Source organism: Silurus meridionalis, chromosome 1, assembly GCF_014805685.1.
Source record: "Silurus meridionalis isolate SWU-2019-XX chromosome 1, ASM1480568v1, whole genome shotgun sequence".
Lineage (NCBI taxonomy): Eukaryota > Metazoa > Chordata > Actinopteri > Siluriformes > Siluridae > Silurus > Silurus meridionalis.
In genome coordinates this window covers 33580225-33601453 of record NC_060884.1, presented here as the reverse complement: position 1 = coordinate 33601453, position 21229 = coordinate 33580225, and the positions used below count along the sequence as shown (strand labels likewise).

General features: G+C 43.6%; 1 protein-coding gene across 5 annotated transcripts in view; it reads right to left on the bottom strand.

The window, feature by feature from the left end:
* The window catches only part of herc2 (HECT and RLD domain containing E3 ubiquitin protein ligase 2), a 64140-nt gene that overhangs the window by 15948 nt on the left and 26963 nt on the right, over positions 1-21229 (bottom strand). For 3 of the 5 annotated variants that reach the window (XM_046855845.1, XM_046855863.1, XM_046855854.1), the window contains exons 39-78: positions 20504-20686; positions 20238-20422; positions 19995-20142; positions 19616-19812; positions 19294-19524; positions 18684-18822; positions 17901-18047; positions 17502-17644; positions 17128-17395; positions 16447-16589; positions 16224-16322; positions 15603-15771; positions 14017-14142; positions 13667-13775; positions 13443-13582; positions 13171-13361; positions 12096-12201; positions 11909-12000; positions 11625-11800; positions 11441-11552; positions 11276-11357; positions 10932-11075; positions 9321-9411; positions 9047-9224; positions 8648-8729; positions 8376-8547; positions 7794-7938; positions 6802-7027; positions 6553-6724; positions 6274-6460; positions 5691-5834; positions 5420-5611; positions 5163-5316; positions 4564-4671; positions 4278-4409; positions 2831-2989; positions 2596-2714; positions 2029-2154; positions 1652-1807; positions 1450-1565 (exon numbers count right to left, since the gene is read on the bottom strand). In XM_046855845.1, coding sequence (XP_046711801.1) covers positions 1450-1565; positions 1652-1807; positions 2029-2154; positions 2596-2714; positions 2831-2989; positions 4278-4409; positions 4564-4671; positions 5163-5316; positions 5420-5611; positions 5691-5834; positions 6274-6460; positions 6553-6724; positions 6802-7027; positions 7794-7938; positions 8376-8547; positions 8648-8729; positions 9047-9224; positions 9321-9411; positions 10932-11075; positions 11276-11357; positions 11441-11552; positions 11625-11800; positions 11909-12000; positions 12096-12201; positions 13171-13361; positions 13443-13582; positions 13667-13775; positions 14017-14142; positions 15603-15771; positions 16224-16322; positions 16447-16589; positions 17128-17395; positions 17502-17644; positions 17901-18047; positions 18684-18822; positions 19294-19524; positions 19616-19812; positions 19995-20142; positions 20238-20422; positions 20504-20686 — 5989 coding nt within the window. The remainder of the gene's footprint in view (positions 1-1449; positions 1566-1651; positions 1808-2028; positions 2155-2595; positions 2715-2830; positions 2990-4277; positions 4410-4563; positions 4672-5162; positions 5317-5419; positions 5612-5690; positions 5835-6273; positions 6461-6552; positions 6725-6801; positions 7028-7793; positions 7939-8375; positions 8548-8647; positions 8730-9046; positions 9225-9320; positions 9412-10931; positions 11076-11275; positions 11358-11440; positions 11553-11624; positions 11801-11908; positions 12001-12095; positions 12202-13170; positions 13362-13442; positions 13583-13666; positions 13776-14016; positions 14143-15602; positions 15772-16223; positions 16323-16446; positions 16590-17127; positions 17396-17501; positions 17645-17900; positions 18048-18683; positions 18823-19293; positions 19525-19615; positions 19813-19994; positions 20143-20237; positions 20423-20503; positions 20687-21229) is intronic. The other 2 variants (XM_046855850.1, XM_046855874.1) reach the window with 1 other exon arrangement.

Below are 21229 nucleotides of genomic sequence, written 5' to 3'. Positions count from 1 at the left end.
GCATGGTGGTGGAAGCATCAGGCTGTGGGGGTGTTTTTCAGCTGCAGGACGACTGGTTGCAATCGAGGGAAAGATGAATGCGGCCACGTACAGGGATATCCTGGACGCAAACCTTCTCCAGAGTGCTCTGGACCTCAGACTGGGCCGAAGGTTTACCTTCCAGACAAGACAATGACCCTAAGCACACAGCTAAAATAACGAAGGAGTGGCTTCACAACAACTCCGTGACTGTTCTTGAATGGCCCAGCCAGAGCCCTGACTTAAAACCAATTAAGCATCTCTGGAGAGACCTAAAAATGGCTGTCCACCAACGTTTACAATCCTGACATAACTGGAGAGGATCTGCAAGGAGGAATGGCAGAGGATCCCCAAATCCAGGTGTGAAAAAACTTGTTGCATCTTTCCCAAAAAAGACTCCTGGCTGTATTAGATCAAAAGAGAGCTTCTACTAAATACTGAGCAAAGGGTCTGAATACTTAGGACCATGTGATATTTCAGTTTTAATTTTTTTAATAAAGCTGCAACAATTCTGTGTTTTTCTGTCAGTATGGGGTGCTATGTGTAGATTCATGAGGAAGAAAAATGAACTTAAATGATTTTAGCAAATGGCTGCAATATAACAAAGAGTGAAGCATTTAAGGGGGTCTGAATACTTTCCGTACCCACTGTATATAACAAGTCCTGTTTACTGTTAAACCAAATCAAGAACAAATCTCCATTTTATCACAATCAAAGGAAGGATGGATGGATTGATTAGGTTAACAATAGTGATGGGTGGATAAATGGCTTGATGGATGGATGGATGGATGGATGGATGGATGGATGGATGGATGGATGGATGGATGGATGGATGGATAGATAGATAGATAGATAGATAGATAGATAGATCTATGTTTTATCATCATGTTTTATTATAGATAGATAGATAGATGGATGGATGGATGGATGGATGGATGGATGGATGGACGGACCAAATGGTCACATCACACAAAGCATTTTTGGGACACATTTTTCATTATTATTTTTTTAATAATTATTTAGGGTTTTTTATTATTTAGTTTTGTATACACATTTTTCTTGAATTATTTCTTGAATTATTTTTTTTTATTACTTAGGTTTTTTTAATTTTGTTTTTTATTTTATTTATTTAGTTGGTTTTTTTAGATTTTTTCCCTAGAATTTTCTCCCTTATATAAATGAATGGACAGACAAACTGATTGATGTAGAAACACCTGAACAATTTCTAAGAATTAAAATAGAATTAAAAATCATATTTTAATTTGGAATTTAAATCAGTGCCTCCTGGTTAACTTTATGATAAACGCATCTCTGATCTCAGGACAGAAGAAACCCCCACTAAGAAAGTGAATCAGACTGTACAGCATGGTGCTGCTAGTTACCACTGGGGCTCTTAGCTGCTTCTCAGACATGATTTTTGTTTAAGCGCACCTGTTCATCCACTGCACCAGCTGTTCATCGTGTTCTCTCTTGAACAGTTCGTGGCTCTCGTGAAGCACGTTCATGTTCTCGTGGTCCGCCATCAGCTCGCGGATTTTTTTTGCGACCTTCGTGAAAGAAACAGTAAAAAAAATTAATAAACAACTCAACTGGACAAAATATGTCACCTTAAAAAAGTGGGCGGGGCTCACACCTCATCCAGGAATGGGCGTGGCAGGGGCGTTCGCTTATCCAAAGCCACGGCCACTCGAGAGGCGGTGCAGTAGCGTCGAAACCACGCCCACTTATGGGTCTCGGCACAGCAGGGAAGAGTGTCCAACTCCAGATCACACGCGAGAGCTACCAATACCTGAAACACATTCATCAATTAATCACACACACACACACACACACACACACCACTGCTCAATTTAATCTCTTACACACACACACACACACACACACACACACACACACACACACACACACACACACACGCACCACTGCTCAATTTAATCTCTCTCTCACACACACACACACACACACTTTAATCTCTTACACACACTCTTACACACACTCTTACACACACACCTTGAAGAATGGGCTATGAAGGAGCTGTTTGCCTCCTCTGACAATAGGGTCCTCATACTCATACTGCCTCTGAAGAGCCTCTGGAAGCCCCTTCACCAAAGCTGCAAGAGCACTGCCTGTAAAACTCTACAACAAATACACAACAATGCACAAATACAAACACGTGAATTTATATATAGATATATATACACACACACACACACACACACAATTATTTATTATTTTGAATATAACGTTACACATATTTGTACAGAAATCTTTCGACTTGGTACTGAATGAAATCCTGTTTACATGCGGAACAAAGATAAAATCGATGTATGACGGAGTAAGTGGCGCACTCCGCCGCACCAGGAAACACCATTTAATTTGTGCATGCATGAAAACGCATAATCATAAAATGCAAAGAATTCATAGTGCTAGCTTTAGCCACTAACCAGGAAATGGCTAGCAGCTAACGCTATGGATTCTGATTGGTCAGGAGGTGTTGATTGATTAATTCTAGAACAGCATCCCTGACTGTGTGTGTTTATATTAGTGTATGTAATGACTAGTTTCTGGAGGACTGACCACAGATCGAGCCTCTCCTTCACCATCCCCGAGCAGCCGGTTAATGTTTATGGACTGGCCGTATTCAGTAGTCAGGAGTTTGCGTAACCTCTGCAGGGCCCACATACGATGTCCGGCCGCTGGAACACACACACACAATCAGAATAGTGAACAAATTAATGAAAGCAGCACTCATAATAAGTTCATATTTTTCCACTTCCTGCATCGATAGCGAAGTGCAGACGTGCAGACGTACCCAGAGCGCTGAGCTGCGCGCAGGCGGCCAGTGAAGCAGCAAGGCGCGGCACGATGCTACGGTTCGAGGCGAAGTTAAGACGGAAGTCCAGCAGGCAGGTCACTAAGTCCATAGATGGGCAGGACAGGATGCAGCGATCGGACAGGAGGTCTTTAGGACCTGGGGCAGATTTAACAATAAAATAGCGACGCTTTACTAAAGACAGGGTTCCTGCCGGTTTCACAAAATCAAAACACATGTTAGAGCCTTTTTAAGACCATTAAGAATTACAATTAAGACCTATTTAACCACAAACACACAATAATTTGTTAGCAAGTGCCTTAAACAAACCCTAATAAAAATATTTTCAAGCAAAGTATAAAATTTCACTTCCTTACAGCTGAAAAATTAAAATTTTTGAATTATAAAAAGATCTAGAACAGCAAATTTAAGACTTAAGACTTTGTTTTAAGACTAAGAATTTAAGATTTAGATTTTTTAATTTGCGTTTTACTAGGAGCTCTCGTAATGAGTTAAATATTTCAATGACTATGGACCTTTACCGCCCCCTTGAGGAATTACGGAGGATGTGAAGAGTGCCTGAAAACGCGTGGTTGTGGTGAACCAGGAGCGTGCGAAGCGCACGGGGGCATTCCTCAAGTTATATAGTAATATGGCTTATATGGGCGAATCCATTTATTTTCATATATATCTATTTCATATTTATATTAAACGGAAGTGTAATTGTTTTAATTATTTATGTTTAAACATTTTTTGTGCCCTTTGAAAAGGCAGTGTTTAGTTATTTACTATGCGTATTGAAGTGAAGAATATTACTTCTGAATATAGTTTGATGTCTTTCCAAGTATTAATATTGTTAATTTGCTACTTTGCCACTGTTTATTGTATTGTTATGCTATGGTGAATGTTAAATACTGATATATTACTACTTGTTTCTAGAACCACACACAAACACACAACTACTGGCAGACCTCAATTGAATTAAATCGTCAGCGAAGCAAGAAACATCTTTGCTGCGTTTCCATCACACGTACAGGCAAGTGTCCCAATACTTTCGCTCGTATATTATCGTTAGCTTGCAAAACTATAATAATTCGATGTATTTTTATAAAAAATTTTCACCGGAATCACAGTATGGTGCAACACGTGCAGAGGAAAGTGTCGTTTGCCCTCTTCACATACCCAAGTCCACTAATGTATGCAATCGTCCAGAGACCGACAGTAGAGACAGGGTACGGCCCTGAAACGAGGCTGAAACGTGTCTGGCATGAATTCAAGGCCAGAATATGCGTAATTAAAGAGATCATGCTTGCCTTGACTGTCTGGTAACCATAGCAACCTGAAGCACAGCTAGCTTTTATATAAAACGTTGATCTGTGCCAGCTGGGTTATATTTTTAGAAACAAGAGATGAACCCACTGATGTGTGTGTGTGTGTGTGTGTGTACCCGCTGCAGGCATGATTGGATAGACAGTGAAGCGCCAGCCCCAGCCATTCACAGAGCCGTCACTGGTGAACTTCCATTTCAGCTCGTCTCCTGGAATCCTCAACTCGCTTGACCAGTCTGACCACTCACGCCCTGAAACACACACACACACACACACACACACACACACACACACACACACACACACACACACACACACACACACACACTAAAACGGTTACCATTTAAAATTTTTCATTTTCAGCTCTGAGACCCGAGAGCGGGGGTGTATGACAGGTTAAGTCACCTGATCGAACAGAGACGATTCTATTGGCTCCGTCCATGACGGTCAGCGGGTCATGTCTCCTCTCTGTAGAACACTGTCGGTCAAACTCAACTCGCAGACCCTCCGCACCTGAAGTGGTTTCAGAAAGTGAAGAAAAAAAATAAGGATCCCAAAGGAGAAGAATAATTTACAGAAATAATGTGCAGAAGCCACCAGATATCATCTTCTGTGTCTATAGAACTCTAAAGTCCATTTCCTGTTATTTAATACATTTAAAATTTCGTATATAAGTATATGTGCTTCTTCTCCAAATTTTCCACCCAGTTCTTGAAACACAATTGTGTTGGAGTGGAAGATCTCCTGCTATAGAGCTCCAAACCCTATTGAACACCTTTGAGTTGGGAGAATGTGAACGCTGACCTCGTCCAGGCCTCGTCACCTTCTCATCTCCATCACTACGTGTCTTTACTAACACCCTTGTGGTTAAATGACTCTCCACAAATCTCCATGAAAATCTAGTAAAACATCTTCCCAGAAGAGTGGAAGTTTATAAGAGAAAATGTGAAATGGAAAAGAAGCACATTTTAATCTGATGGTCCACAAACACACAGGTGTGTTACCTGGGATTTTGACTGTTCCGCTGGTGGAGGTGTCGTCAGTGTAGGGGTGACTGCTCTCCACCACCACAGGCTGAGAGGACAGACGGCCGCTCTGAGAATCCGTGGCCACGTCCTCCAGCTCAGTCACACACAGCTCCAGTAACATGTCAGCCACCTGAGAACGTACACACACACACACACACACACACACACACACAATTACCTACATATATCAGTGTGTGTAAAACCACATTGTTCAGATTATAATGCAGGTGAACCTGTGGGTAGGCGGTGCCCATTCCAGACAGCACTGCAGACAGCACTTCCTTCCCCTTCTCTCCTGAGCGCAGATTCACAGCCAGCTTCAGCAGATCAACCATCACACGTGTATCATCAGGAACAAGCAGACTGGAGAACTCGTCCAGGTACTGAGGTTCGGGGCCGGAGGCTTTATTCTGGCTCTCGGAGTCCTGGAACAAATGATGAACGGATTACAACACGTATATTTACACAGTAATACAACACGTCCAGCAGTGATGTAACATGAACCTCTTTGGTCTTGGTCATGGTCTCGGCAATGATGCTGGCTGCACCGGGGTCGTCTGTGACGGGGATGAAGGGCCGAGAGGAAGCGGCCGCTGCCGAGGGGGTCACGGCAGATGACGGGGTAACGGCATCTTCAGAAGACGCCACCTACAGGACAAAAAAACAAAAACGCTGGATATTCACAGGATCAAATACAACCTTGATGACCAGTCACACACACACACACACACACACGCACACACTATACAATATATATCCACTATTCGAACACAATTTGTGCTAAAAAAAAGCACCATGTAATTAATCAATAATTATATTTAGTAAGCATACAAAACAATTCCTGCCAAAATACCTCTGAATATCCAACCAGAGCACTGCTCCCAGTTCAAAATTCATCATGTTCCACCATAAATAAGCCACTATGAAACTCCCCAAACCAGCACTATGTACCCCACTGAACCCCGGCTCACACCTGAGACCCCACGCTTAGATCGAATGGTTTGTCGTTTGTTTCTGAACTACGGCTAAAGTGAATAAAATAAACGATGCTAATTGAGGAAGCAGTAACAGAGGACACGACTCGCACCTCCCCCTTTCTGCTGTCCTGCCACGGGTGCGGGCTGGTGCGCTCCTCGGGGTCGAAGTTCAAAGGAGGTCCTTCAGCTTCAGAGGGGCTGGAGACGGATGAGCAATCGGAGGGCGGGACCGGAGAGGTGGACGGGCATTCCACTGGCATCATACAGGAGGGCATGAGAGCTGCTACCACCGCGTCCCTGCAGGAACACACGAACGCGTTAAATTTAAGTTAACGTTTCAATGGGTGTACATATTTTACCAATCTGGCAACCAAGGAGCAATACAGCACCTAGCATAGATTATCTGCAGAGCAGAAAGGACATGAGACAGAGCGTGCTGCTTAGCCAGATTCCCGTCCAGAGACAGCAGAATTTTGGCCAGAGACGGCCTGCTGGACTTGGCGCTGTTCTGACCGCTTAGCTTATTACTCAGGGAGGACGGGTCGCTGTCTGAAGGCACACCTAAACACACACAATTCTGATTAAATTGTGTTAAACCAGCAAAAACAGCCATCAAAGCTACAGGAAACCCATCTGACCCAGGTATGAGGCCCCGAGCGAGTCTCTGGCCGTCTGGAAGAGAACCGGTTCGTGAACAGACGGCGTGGTGACGTCCACGGTGGTCCAGGCCACGCTGTGAGATGAGCCGCACGCCACCCGCGTGATCTTCTGACCCTCCAGTCCCTGCACAAGAGTGGGCTTCCGGTTCACCGTGGTCGTCCCGTTCCCCTGCTGCCCATGGTCGTTATCACCCCACGCGTACACCTGTACACAGCCAGAGAGGAACCAAACAACGCTCACAAAAAGAAATGTGTACAGGGAGAAGATGGAAAAGGAGAAAGAGAACATGAAGGTAAAGAAAGCAGCAAACGAGGGCTGGATGAAGAGAATGAAGAAGGTGAAGGATGAAAGAGAAGAAGAATGAGAATATGAGGAGGATGAGAAAGATGGTAAGGAAGAAGATGGTGACCAAGTATTTAAGAGAGGATGAATGAGAAGATGAAGGACAAGAAAAAGAGGAAGATGAAGGATGAGATAGACAATGATGAAAAAAGATGAAGAATTGAACATTGGGAACAGGGGATAAGAATATGAAGTTTTAGGTAGATAGGAAGATGACAAAAGCACAAGGAGAAGAAAAGAAGAATAAAAGGAGAGGAAGAAGATGAAGAATGAAAGGAGAACAAAGAAGAACAAAAAAAGAAACAAACCGAAAACAGAGTATGAGAAATAAGAAAAGGAATTATGAGTAAAAGAAGGTGGTGAAAAGAAGTCGAAAATGTAGGAGAGAGAGAAGTAATAGATGAAGAAAAAGAAGAAGGAGAAGTAGAAGAATAAGTAGAAGGAAAAGCAGATGATGAAGAAGCAGAAGTAGAAGGAGTAGGAGAAGCAGAAAATGTAGAAAAAGGAGGAGAAGGATTAGGAGAGGAGAAGAAGAAAGGAAATGAGTAAGAGAAGAAAGAGAAGGCTGACCCAGAGCCCACAGAGGTGATAGATGTTGTGTGAAGGTGTGTGGAGGAACATGGTGTACCTGTCCTGTGTCTGTAACAGCCAGACAGTGCAGAGCTCCTACAGCCACATGAACAATCTTCTTCCCTCTCAGACCCTCCACCATCTGAGGCTTCCTCACGTGAACGTCTGTCCCGTGACCCAGCCGGAAGTAATCACCTTTACCCCTGCACACGTCACCAACAAGAGCACCAACAGAACATCAGCTGTGTGTGTGCGTTGAGCGTGTGTGTGTGTGTGTGTGTGTGTGAGCACGTGCGAGAGCACGCTGTAATGAACAAACAAAAAAAGAAACAGGATTAAAAGAAGATAAAGGTGAAGAAGTATGAGTAGAAGTTAAAAAAGAAAAAAGAGGAAGAAACCATCAAGGGAGTGGAAGAAGTTGAGAAGGAAAAGTAGAGGGAGAAGGAAAGAAAAGAAGGAGGTGGATCAGGATCAGGAGGAGAAGGAGGATTGTGTAAGGGAAGGGAAGGGAAGGTTGAGATAAGGGTTGAGAAGATCAGCACACATCAGCAATAAGAGTCATGATAACATCAACCGTGTGTGTGTGAGTGTGTGTAGTAAAGAAGAGGAGAAAGGAGGTGGAGAAGAAGAGGAAGTGTACCAGGTCCACACCACTCCTGATTTGGTGAGAGCGAGAGAGAACTGAGCTCCACACTCTATCTGACACACGCCCTGTCCGTTCAGACGCTCGATGTTCTGAGGGATGTTGCAGCCCTCGCTGCCTCCACGACCCAGCTTCCCGAAGTCTCCGTCTCCCCAGGAGAACACCAGACCTACACACACACACACACACACACACACACACACACACACATACACACTTAGACCACACCTCTAAAGTACAACTCACAATCTACATGACTGTACGCTTACCTTCGTCTGTCAGAGCCAGAGTTTGTGCGTCCCGACTCCCACAAGCCACCTGGATAACCCGATGTCCCAACAACACCTTCACCTGGAAACACAGAGGGTACAGAGGCCTCACGACTGGTAATTACGTGTTGATCAATCCTCTATAATTGGAGTTGAATTGGAAGATCTCCTGGTAAAAAGCTCTGAGCTCCACCCTTTTGAAGACCCCAGACCTCTTCACCTCCCCTCACCTACATCAGTACCTGACTTTACCAACACCCTTATGGCTGAACAGGAACTGGGATGTTCAAACAACATAAAATAAATACATATTCAGATACAGATCAATATTAAGTGTGTGAACACCTGATAATTTTTCAATATAGTTATTCTGCTTTTGGAAGGAGTCTCAGTGCTCACTAGTTTGGGTCGGAGCTGCGTGGTGTTGTCTCCGTGCCCCAGACGCCCGTACTCCCCCAGACCCCAGCTGTACAGCTCTCCGCTGGAGGTAATGGCGGCACTGTGCGAGCTCCCACAGGCGATGTCCCGAATGCGCTTCGTCTTCAGAGCTTCAATCAGCCTAGGTTTATCGCAGTTCCTACACACACACACACACAAACACACACATCATCGTTTAACATCATTCCACCCAGACACAAACCCTTCAAGACGTGATATTTTGACAGGAACTTACATTCTACTGAAATGCCCGAGTTTACCATCATCTCCTTCACCCCACGAGAACACTTTTCCATCCACTGTCAAAGCCATGGCATGGCGTCCACCTGTGGGAGTGGGGGGCATCAAGATGCATCAATATTCATTAAATATGCAAAACAGGATGCAGCTTCATGTGTTCTTTTCTCTGCGATTCATCAACTTGGCGCTTGTTAATAGGTCAGCGTTACCATGACAACTTTCATTTTATCCCAAGTGTCAAAGTTTTAATTTGCAGCGTTCGTAAGTTATAGCAGCTATAAACAGTCTGTAAACGGTACAATATTATAGCAGCTATAAACAGTCTGTAAACAGTACAATATTATAGCAGCTATAAACAGTCTGTATAACATACAATATTATAGCAGCTATAAACAGTCTGTATAAGGTACAATATTATAGCAGCTATAAACAGTCTGTAAACGGTACAATATTATAGCAGCTATAAACAGTCTGTAAACAGTACAATATTATAGCAGCTATAAACAGTCTGTATAAGGTACAATATTATAGCAGCTATAAACAGTCTGTAAACAGTACAATATTATAGCAGCTATAAACAGTCTGTATAAGGTACAATATTATAGCAGCTATAAACAGTCTGTATAACAGTACAATATTATAGCAGCTATAAACAGTCTGTAAACGGTACAATATTATAGCAGCTATAAACAGTCTGTAAACAGTACAATATTATAGCAGCTATAAACAGTCTGTATAAGGTACAATATTATAGCAGCTATAAACAGTCTGTATAACATACAATATTATAGCAGCTATAAACAGTCTGTATAACATACAATATTATAGCAGCTATAAACAGTCTGTAAACGGTACAATATTATAGCAGCTATAAACAGTCGATCACGTACAATATTATAGCAGCTATAAACAGTCTGTAAACGGTACAATATTATAGCAGCTATAAACAGTCGATCACGTACAATATTATAGCAGCTATAAACAGTCTGTATAATGTATGATACATCAGCTATAAACAGTCTGTAAACGGTACAATATTATAGCAGCTATAAACAGTCGATCACGTACAATATTATAGCAGCTATAAACAGTCGATCACGTACAATATTATAGCAGCTATAAACAGTCTGTAAACGGTACAATATTATAGCAGCTATAAACAGTCGATCACGTACAATATTATAGCAGCTATAAACAGTCTGTATAATGTATGATACATCAGCTATAAACAGTCTGTATAAGGTACAATATTATAGCAGCTATAAACAGTCGATCACGTACAATATTATAGCAGCTATAAACAGTCGATCACGTACAATATTTTAGCAGCTATAAACAGTCGATCACGTACAATATTATAGCAGCTATAAACAGTCTGTATAATGTATGATACATCAGCTATAAACAGTCTGTATAAGGTACAATATTATAGCAGCTATAAACAGTCGATCACGTACAATATTTTAGCAGCTATAAACAGCCTACAGGAAATACAATTATAGTAGCTGTAAACAGTCTGAATGATGTACGATATTATAGCATCTTATACAATATATAAACCCTTATGAGTGAGATTATAGGATGAATAAAGCAGTACTGTACACACCTGAATGAACAGCCACTTTCTTCACTACGTAGTTACTAAGAGCAGTGATCTGGCGCGGGATGGGAATGGTGCCACTGCTCAGACCCAGACCCAGCCTTCCGTTAGTGGCTTCCCCGCATGCGTACACCTTTCCCTCCGCAGTCACTGCAAACACACACACACACACACACACACACACACACACACACACACACACACACACACACACACACACACACAACTTCATTCAAAATACTAATTAAATGATCAATACGCATCATCTGATTACATGCTAATTACTCCATAGCGTCCCCCACCATAAACTACACAACCATGTAAACACACCTAATCAGCAGCATTCTCACCTGCGAAAAGACTCTTGGAGCCTCCAGACACCTGCACCACATTCAGAGCAGACAGAGTCTCGGAAAACGAGGGAACCTTGATCTGCGAGAAACAGGAAGCCAAAACGTTTCAATCAAACCTACAAAAACGCTTGGGAAAGTTAATTGTTAATTGACACAACTGACCTTTGACCCTTTAAGCCCACCCAGCTGGTCCTTGTCATTAAGACCCCAAACAAACACTTTGGTTCTGATGGAAGCTGCAGACTCCATGCCTGAAGATCTTTTCCGTGCGAGACTGCAACAAGAAAACGTCATTAATAACATTCCAATTTATAAGGCGTAAAGAACTGAAATAGGAAACACACACCTCCCCGTAGCCGCTTTATCGTCTTCCTCTTCCTCATTATCCGACGCCAAGAATGGCACGGTTGCCAGATCCTCGTCCTCAGCGCGAATACGACCCACAATGCACAGCCCGTGGATCTTGCAGTCGATCCCTGAGCTGCGACACTGCTTAATAGCGATCTCTATGTATCTGTGAAACTAAACACACACACACACACACACACACACACACACACACACACACGTATACATAAACTTAGTTCATAATACGACAAACACACACCCAGACAGTGTGAGGTAACAAACCTCAGTGCAGTCGTTTAGTAAAGATACTGTAGTGTCTGTAGGGTTAATGTTGATGGTCTTCAGCTCGATCAGGTTGTTTAGTGAACTTCCACCTAAATAACATCATTACGAATACGTCAAAATAAAACTGGTTCAGAAGAAAAATCTGAAAATAGTATAAATTTATGATCTGCGTGACGCTGGATACCTGACACCACCACCAGCGAAGGCATGTAGCTGCTGTCTGCTGGATCTACCACCATCTTCAGCCTGTGCACCAGAACATCAGGGAAGAGCTCCAACCTGATCCAGTGCTGCAGTGAGCAGAAAAAAAATATCAAATGAAACAATTAACCACAATAAATAAATAAACTCTGGCTGCAGATATCGATTATTTTAGTAATAGAGTTTCCTACCGATTAATCCATCGAAAAAAAATTTAAAGCAACATTAAATATACTAAAGAAAATAAGATGTTTCTTCAAATGGACAAGAAAATTCTTTCCTTTTTAGAAAAAAATAATTGTTATTGTCTGAAAATTGCAATCTGTAAAAAACTAAACCCCTTTAGTGCATTTAATTGTCATTTCATCAAAATACAAATATTATTTTCAATTTCAATTGACTTTAAAACGGTAAATGCACTGTTTATGTTTTAGTTCCATCTGCCCACCCCACAACCCGATCGCCTTCCCATCTGCCCACCCCACAACCCGATCGCCTTCCCATCTGCCCACCCCACAACCCCATCGCCTTCCCATCTGCCCACCCCACAACCCCATCGCTTCCCATCTGCCCACCCCACAACCCCATCGCCTTCCCATCTGCCCACCCCACAACCCCATCGCCTTCCCATCTGCCCACCCCACAACCCGATCGCTTCCCATCTGCCCACCCCACAACCCCATCGCCCCATCTGCCCACCCCACAACCCCATCGCCTTCCCATCTGCCCACCCCACAACCCAATCGCCTTCCCATCTGCCCACCCCACAACCCAATCGCCTTCCCATCTGCCCACCCCACAACCCCATCGCCTTCCCATCTCCCCACCCCACAACCCAATCGCCTACCCATCTGCCCACCCCACAACCCAATCGCCTACCCATCTGCCCACCCCACAACCCGATCGCCTACCCATCTGCCCACCCCACAACCCGATCGGCTTTTCATCTGCCTACCCCACAACCCGATCCCCTACCCATCACACAGATCACATAACACAGATTATGTTAAAAAGATCTGTTCTTGAAGGCCACACATCCTCAGTTAATGTTGTCTGACCTTGCCCTGAGATCCAGATGACTGCCAGCACTGATCTCCAGAGTCAATAAGACGAGACGCCTGGTTAATAGAAGATGACACGCTGAGGTTCCTCACAGCTCTGGACCAATCGTCTATCAGCATTCCCCGCTGGCTGCTGTGGTGTCTCTTCAGCTGCTTCCCCGAGCGCCCGCTAAACGCTGGAGACTGACCTGAACGTCACACAGCACACAGGTCACGGTAGGTCATGGAATGAAATTTTGGGCATTATTTGCAAACCGATCGAGACTGACCTGGTTCATTAATGCGTCCGAACGAATGTCTGGGGTTGTGTTTGCGCGTTTTGAAGCAGCTTTCACAGAAATCAAAGTCGTCGCAGCTCCGGCACTTGAACCTGGGTCCATTAATGGGGAACATCTGACAGCCATCACACCTGTGGATGCAAAAAGTTTTTACAATGCATCCCAACAAGCCGGCGGCTTAGGAAATCAGGCCAATTTGGGACACGAAGAAGTACCTGACTCCGGGGTGAACGCTCGGCACCAGCTCCATCTCAGACAGCAGTCCTGTCCAGTGGGACTGCTGAGGGAAATCCACTATTACATCCTTTCCATTGGCACTAAAGGCTACACACACACACACACACACACACACACACACACACACACACACACAGGTTAGACTTTTCTGCATGATAGAACAGTAAACATTTCTAACCATCCAATAAAAAATGACTAGGAATATCTCACCTTTACCCTCATTATAAATGTAAAAAATGCAAAGATCTATGAATATGCATGAGGATGCAGAGGAGTAGGCTTCTAGAGCAGGTTTTAGATCAGAGCCATGTATGAACCTGAGCCTTACCCTTGACTGCACCCACACTCCTGTGAGTCACGGAGCCCCACTTGTACTTCGGTGTAGTGACTGACTGCTTCACTCGCACCTTATCCCCAATCTTAATGTGAGACGGAGAGCTCTGAGGAGGAAACCCTAGAACATAAAGGAGAAAAAAAAGAAAATTGAAAAGAAATGCATGATAGAAGGACTAAAATAAATTAATAAAATACTATATGGGTGGAAGGTCGGTTGGGTATATGGGTGGATGGTTGGTTGGGGATATAGGTGGTTAGTTGGTTGGTTAAATGGGTGGATGGTTGGTTGGTATATGAGTGGGTGGTTGGTTGGGTATATGGGTGGATGGTTGGTTGGTATACGAGTGGGTGATTAGTGGGGTATATGGGTGGATGGTTGGTTGGGTATATGAGTGGGTGATTAGTGGGGTAAATGCGTAGATGGTTGGTTGGGTATATGGGTGGATGGTTGGTTGGGGATATCGTGGTTAGTTAGTTGGTATATGGGTGGATGGTTGGTTGGGTATATGGGTGGGTGGTTGGTTGGTATATGAGTGGTTAATTGGTTGGGGATATAGGTGGTTAGTTGGTATATGGGTGGATGGTTGGTTGGTATATGGGTTGTTAGTGGGGTAAATGGGTGGGTAGTTTGTTGTGTATATGGGTGGCTAGTTGGTTGGCTATATAGTTGGTTGATTGGTTGGGTATATAGGTTATTGGTGACTAGATAGTAGGGTATATTAGTGGTTGGTTGGGTGGGTATATGGGTGGCTAGTTGGTTTGGTATATGGTTGTTTGATTCAGTATATAGGTTGCTGGGTATATGGGTGGCTAGTTGGTTGGGTATATGGGAGGTTGGTTGGGTATATGGGTGGCTAGTTGGTTGGGTACATGGGTGGCTGGTTGGTTGGGTACATGGGTGGCTGGTTGGTTGGGTATATTGGAGGTTGATTGGGTATATGGGAGGTTAGTTGGTTGGGTATATTGGAGGTTGGTTGGGTGGGTATATGGGTGGTTGGTTGGGTGGGTATATAGGTGGATGTTTGGTTGGGTATATGGTGGGTGGTTGGTTGGTATATGGGTGGTTAGTTAGTTGGTATATGGTGGATGGTTGGTTGGGTATATGGGTTGTTAGTGTGGTAAATGGGTGGGTAGTTTGTTGTTATATTCGTGGTTAGTTGGTTGGTTAAATGGGTGGATGGTCGGCTAAAACATCTAAATTGGTGGTTAGTTGTGTATATGGGTGGCTAGTTGGTTGGGTATATGGGAGGTTGGTTGGTTGGGTATATGGTGGGTGGTTGGTTGGAATATGGGTGGTTAATTGGTTGGGGATTATAGGTGGTTAGTTAGTTGGTATATGGTGGATGATTGGTTGGGTATATGGGTTGTTAGTGGGGTAAATGGGTGGGTTAGTTATATATTAATGGTTAGTTGGTTGGTTAAATGGGTGGATGGTCGGCTAAAAACATCCAAATTGGTGGTTAGTTGTGTATATGGGTGGCTAGTTGGTTGGGTACATGGGTGGCTGGTTGGGTACATGGGAGGTTGGTTGGTTTGGTAAAATGTAGAGGTTTTGATAAGTAATGCATAAATCGGTACCCAGTAGTTCAGAATGAATGTAGCGGACCCAGTAGGTTCCTCCTTTCTGCTGCCAGTCACACTGAACGTTCAAGTCGTGTAACCCGTCTCGGTCCAGCTTTATCACTTTACCCACATCTCCCTCATATACCTCTTCATACGTCCTGCAACACTTCACCATCATTCCCACCTAAACACACAAACACACTTATATTTTGGTCTCTAAACCTACATATAAAATAATTACCACCAGATTTATAAACCTTTTTCAGATATTCTTCATAACAATAATCAATGAAATACCAAAAAAATAAATTCAATTCAATCTTGTGCTCTAATCTTTTGTTGATGCTTTTTTGATTTGTACATTTACATTAATAAAAGAGTCGTTTCTAATCATTAGTAACAATTATATTGAATACAAGTACATTTATATAATATTTTCCATTATGAGTTTATTAACTTTTTTTTTTTTTTCCCCTGATGCAATAACTAGGTTTTGTTTTTGTTTTTATAGAAACCATAACTACTTCTAGAGCATAGATATAAACCTGTAATTTTTGGAAATTCTAAATTCTACCAAGGCCAATCAGAATGGAGAACTAGATTACACGATGCTGTGGTGAAACGTACAGCACTCACCTGGATGTTCTCCCGGATGTACACAGCATAGTCATCATTACTCTGGAAATCTGATCTCTTCTTAAATGTTTGACTCTCTGTAACCACAACACCAGGAGGCTGGAAACAGAGAACAATGGATTAAGCAAAGACTCCGAGCATGAGCAAGATGTTTTACACACACACACACACACACACACACACACACACACACACACACACACACACACACACACACACACACCACAGAGAAAGCTGCTTCAGGCTCCTCCAGTTCCTCCAGCACCTCTTCGTCAGAATATTCATCAGACACCGTGTCCGCATCAGACAACTCCGTAACAGGAACTTCAGGGTGATCCAACAACCAACCGACCAACGCCTCTACACCTGAACACACACACAATAACTTAATGTGCTGAAGAATTTTTCCAGGAATGAAAAGGCATGGGGAGGGCATGTCATGGTGCTCAAAATAGAAAAAGGTAGAGAAGGAAGGAAGACAGAAAGAAAGAGGGTGTCAGGTGTACAAAAAAAGGGAAGGAAAGTAAGAGATGGAGACACAAACAAGGAGAAAATAAATTAAATTAAAGTTGTGTGAGAAATATAAAGTGTGGAAGGAGTGTGAGAAGTGTGAGGAGTGTGAAGTGTGAAATGTGAGGAGTATGAAAAGTGTGAGAGGAGTGTGAGAAGTGTGAGGAGTATGAGAGGAGTGTGAGGTGTGTGAGGTGTGAGGTGTAAGAGAGATGCAAGGAGTATGAAAAGTGTGAGAGGAGTGTGAGAAGTGTGAGAGGAGTATGAAAAGTGTGAGAGGAGTATGAGGTGTGAGTTGTGTGAGAAGTGTGAGGATTATGAGGTGTGTGAGAAGTGTGAGGAGTGTGAGAGGTGTGTGAGGAGTGTGAGGAGTGTGAGGTCTATGAGGCGATACCTGGGACACCGGTGGTGCCTCCTGTGGATCCTGACAGCGATTTGAGAGCGAACTCGATGTTTTTCCTCTGGAAGCCCATCTCCATGAGCTGCAGGACGATGGGAGCAGGAGGAACCGGGGAGCTCTTGTGCTTCTTCTGTTTTGGAGGACGGACGTGCTGCACGGTGAGGGGCGTAGTGGCCTCGCTCGAGCTGCTGTCCTCGAACAGTGGAGACGATGGGTGAGTGGATTCCACAGCCAGGAACTGACACACGGCCAGAGCAGCCGCCTACACACACACACACACACACACACACACACACACACACACAGAGTATGTACAGTGTATATATTAAATAAAAAGCAGGAGACACTGAGGCTGAATCTGTACTGACCTCCAGCTCCTGACGGTCGAAAATAGCTTTAATGGGTGAGGGCTGAGTGGCAGAGGAGAGGAGCTGCTGGAGCAGGATGAGAGGAGGAAGAGGACCTTCAGGAGATAAATCACCCACATCTGGAGAAGACACACCCTGCTCCTCTACACACACATACACAATAATGAACATTAAAATTAGAAAGAGAGAAAGACAGACAGACAGACAGACAGACAGACAGACAGACAGACAGACAGACAGACGAGTGAACAAAAGAAATAGCGAAAGAAAAACAATGGCAGGAAGAAAGGAAAGAAGATGGATGTTGGGAAAATAAATAAGTTTAGTTGACATAATGACAGACAGACAGACAAATAGATATAAAGAGAGATAAATAAGATCACAAGGGAGTGCGTGTACCAGCAGGGGTGGGGATGGAGTCCAACACGGCGGGCTGAGACAGGATCTGTCGGAGTTTATCCTGGTGTAGAAGAAGAGCTCGAGCTGCCTTCAAGATGTAAAGCCTCAGCTGCTGACAGCGCAACAAGTGTACATCCACCTGATCTGCTGCAGGACCACATCATTCACATCATGTATAATCATACCTCTCCATTCCACTTACTAACACATTAGTGCACGTATCATTTGTGCGTGTTCACAGCTTATATGTGTTGTAAAAGTGTAGTGTACGCGCATGGTTAGTGCATAAGTGTGTATTTCTGCATGTGTAGTGTACATGTGCTTGTGTGTATTGCATATGTGATTTGTAGAGGTCGACCAATTCATCAGCATCAAAGGTCTGATACCGATAGTTTTTCCAGGTTGCGTTATACAATATAAGAGTGACCTCTAGAGGCAAATCACTGACAAATGTCTTTTTTTTTTTTTTTAATTTTGGATGTAATTGTTTTTATTTGTCTGGAGCGTTACTTTCAGTTTGACGCCATGTCTTATTTACCTCAATATTTATTAATATAATGATTATATTACATTTAGAACATTTCCATGATTCAGTATTGTTTTATTATTTGTTTTGTAATAAAGCTCAGTACTATTTTACATGGAGTGTAAAATTGATAAATCGGTTAAACGCCACAATCTGTTGACCTCTAATTGATTGTATGTGTGTGTGCAGGTATCATATGTGCATGTATATAGTGTATTTGCACTTAGTGAGTGTGTGTGTATGTGTGTGTTCAGTACCTGCGAGTCCTCTGCTGAGGGATTTCTTCATGCGCTGTTTCTCCAGTTTGCTTCCTGCCAGGTTGACGAGTTGAGCCCACACGGCAAGCATGGGCTCGGTGAAGGGCAGGTTCTGAACACTGAACGAAACCACGGGCAACTGATTCCGACAACAAACAAAATAAGAACAAACGTTACCTGAATGTTCACCACACAACCAGATTGCAATGTGATAAAGCCACGTCTCAGTGTTCGCTTAAATAAACTTTTAACCTTCACCCCTTATCTTCATTATCGGGTTTTAATGTGGAGGTCAATAGATTCATAAATGGCATATAATATAATATAAATAATACAACTATCATAAATAAATATATTTAGGTATGTGAACTATTTGACACCAAAATTATTGATATTTTTTATATTATTACTGTTATATTTTATTAAAAATGGCCTAAAGATTTAATGCTTGAACAAGAACCAATCAGAAGTGACCTAAAAGCACACGCCTTTAAACTCCTGACCAATTAGAGAACGTTTCCACGTTCCAGCTAGATATCCATGTTAACGTTTACAGATGAATTCAGGATGATATTATAATATTGAGCGTAACCTGATGTAAGGGCCATACCGGTTTAAGCTGGCTGAGCAGACACACTCGGCACGTCCTCATTTCATAAAACTGCACCGTGATGCGTCCTTTGGGAGTGATGCGTGTGACCGTGCCTTCTCCGTACTCCTCGTGGACCACCTGACCTCCCAGACGCAGACGTCCATCGATCCCACCGATCACTGCCAGCACGGCCATCAGACTGCCCACCACTGGGGCGTCTGCGTTGGGTAAATACTCCTCCAGCTGCGTCTGTCAAAAAAAAAAAAAAAACAGCAGCAGCTCAGTCAAACGTTATTCCTTATATTTAAAGAGTTTACGATTTAAACGCAGGTCATCGTACCACTTCTGAGACTCGTCCAGCCATCATGTCTCCGATCCCCCTGAGCTGGGAGTTAATGTATTCGTTAATGAGGCCGTTCCATTGGTGAAGAGAGTGCAGTGTACGCAGGACTGCCACAATCTCCTCGGCCAGTGTGCTGCTGTGAGTGGCAGTCAGAGACGCCTGGGGGCGGGACTTCCTCCTGCGCAGGGAACCTTCTGCGGGTGAAAGACGCGTAACGTCACAATTAATGCATTAAAATTTGGGGAAAGTGGGCAGGGCTTACAACAGATCTTTTTTAGAGAAAATCAAAGAGCTGTCAATCAGTCCAGATTTGTATTTTGATTGGACGATCTGCCCTTTTCGACGCCGTATTACTACCAAGCGTAACATATTCTACCTCTGAGGAGCGGAAGGTCTGAGGAACAGGTGCTCAGGAGGCTTCCGAGGAAACCGAACAGCTTTTCCACGAGAAACTTCATATCCTGAGAGCGCTCCGTTTTTTCCCAGGATGGCAGCACGGCCTGGAGCAGGCGCAGAGCCAGGATCTGAAAAGAACAAAAAAAAAAAAAAAATCATATTGGATTGGACTTCATTAAGGTCACCATGGTTCTTGTGAAGGAATGCTGTATGATGTATAAACCTGTCTCTGTAGCATGACGGCGGTGAACGACTGATGCCCCTCGACTATACGTATGAGAAGGTTGATCCAAGCTGAGGAGCTCAGCGTGCTGCACATCTGAGGCATCATCGCTATGCTGCGGATAAATCCCAAGGTACACCAATTCCGGTGCTGCTCCCGGCACACCAGCCGATGAGACGGGCACCCTGATATAGACACGTGAAAACCAATGTAAATTAAATTGAAGCGCGGATTATTCTGGTCAGAAACGTGCAGAGTTGGATTACCGGTCTGGTCGTTGGTTCCGCTCTCGACCAGCACGCGCAGGAGACCGCACAGCGTCCTGGCGGCTTCGGCCTGCATCACCTCGGCATGGATCCCCGATGACAACGCCAGGGTTTTCAGCAGGTTCACCGTGCTGCTCAGCATGATGGCCGTCGGGTGCGTGTTCTTCTCACTCACTTCACCGTCTGATAAACAGTTCATGGAGAGTTTATATAATTCTCAAATAATCTACATTTGTGCCTGTTTTATATACACTATATGGACAGAGGTTTGTGGACACCTGCACATAAGATTGTGTATATGTGCTTCTTTTTGAACATCCTATTCCTCTTGAGGAATGAGCTCCACACTTCTAGGAAGATGTTCCACTAGATTTCAGAGATTCATTCATCTACAAAGGTGTTAATAGTGTCATGTAGTGATGTAGGTATGGAGGCCTGGGGTGCAGTCAGCGTTCACATTAATCCCTGGCTTTGTGCACAGGAGCATTGACACCCTGGAACAGCACCCATACAATTGTTTGCCTGTGTGTGAAGATTTTAAAACCAGACATGGTACTTTGGACCAAACGTTTATTTAAGAGAAGCATCTAATGTTAGCAAAGTATACATTTCTGTTTAACATTTAGTCTTTTAAGCTAGAAACTCAAACTGAGACAGGAGATTCTAAAGGGGGCGGAGCTTCCAGGGGTCAGTTGTCGATCACTCGAATATTTTTTTTTTCGCTAA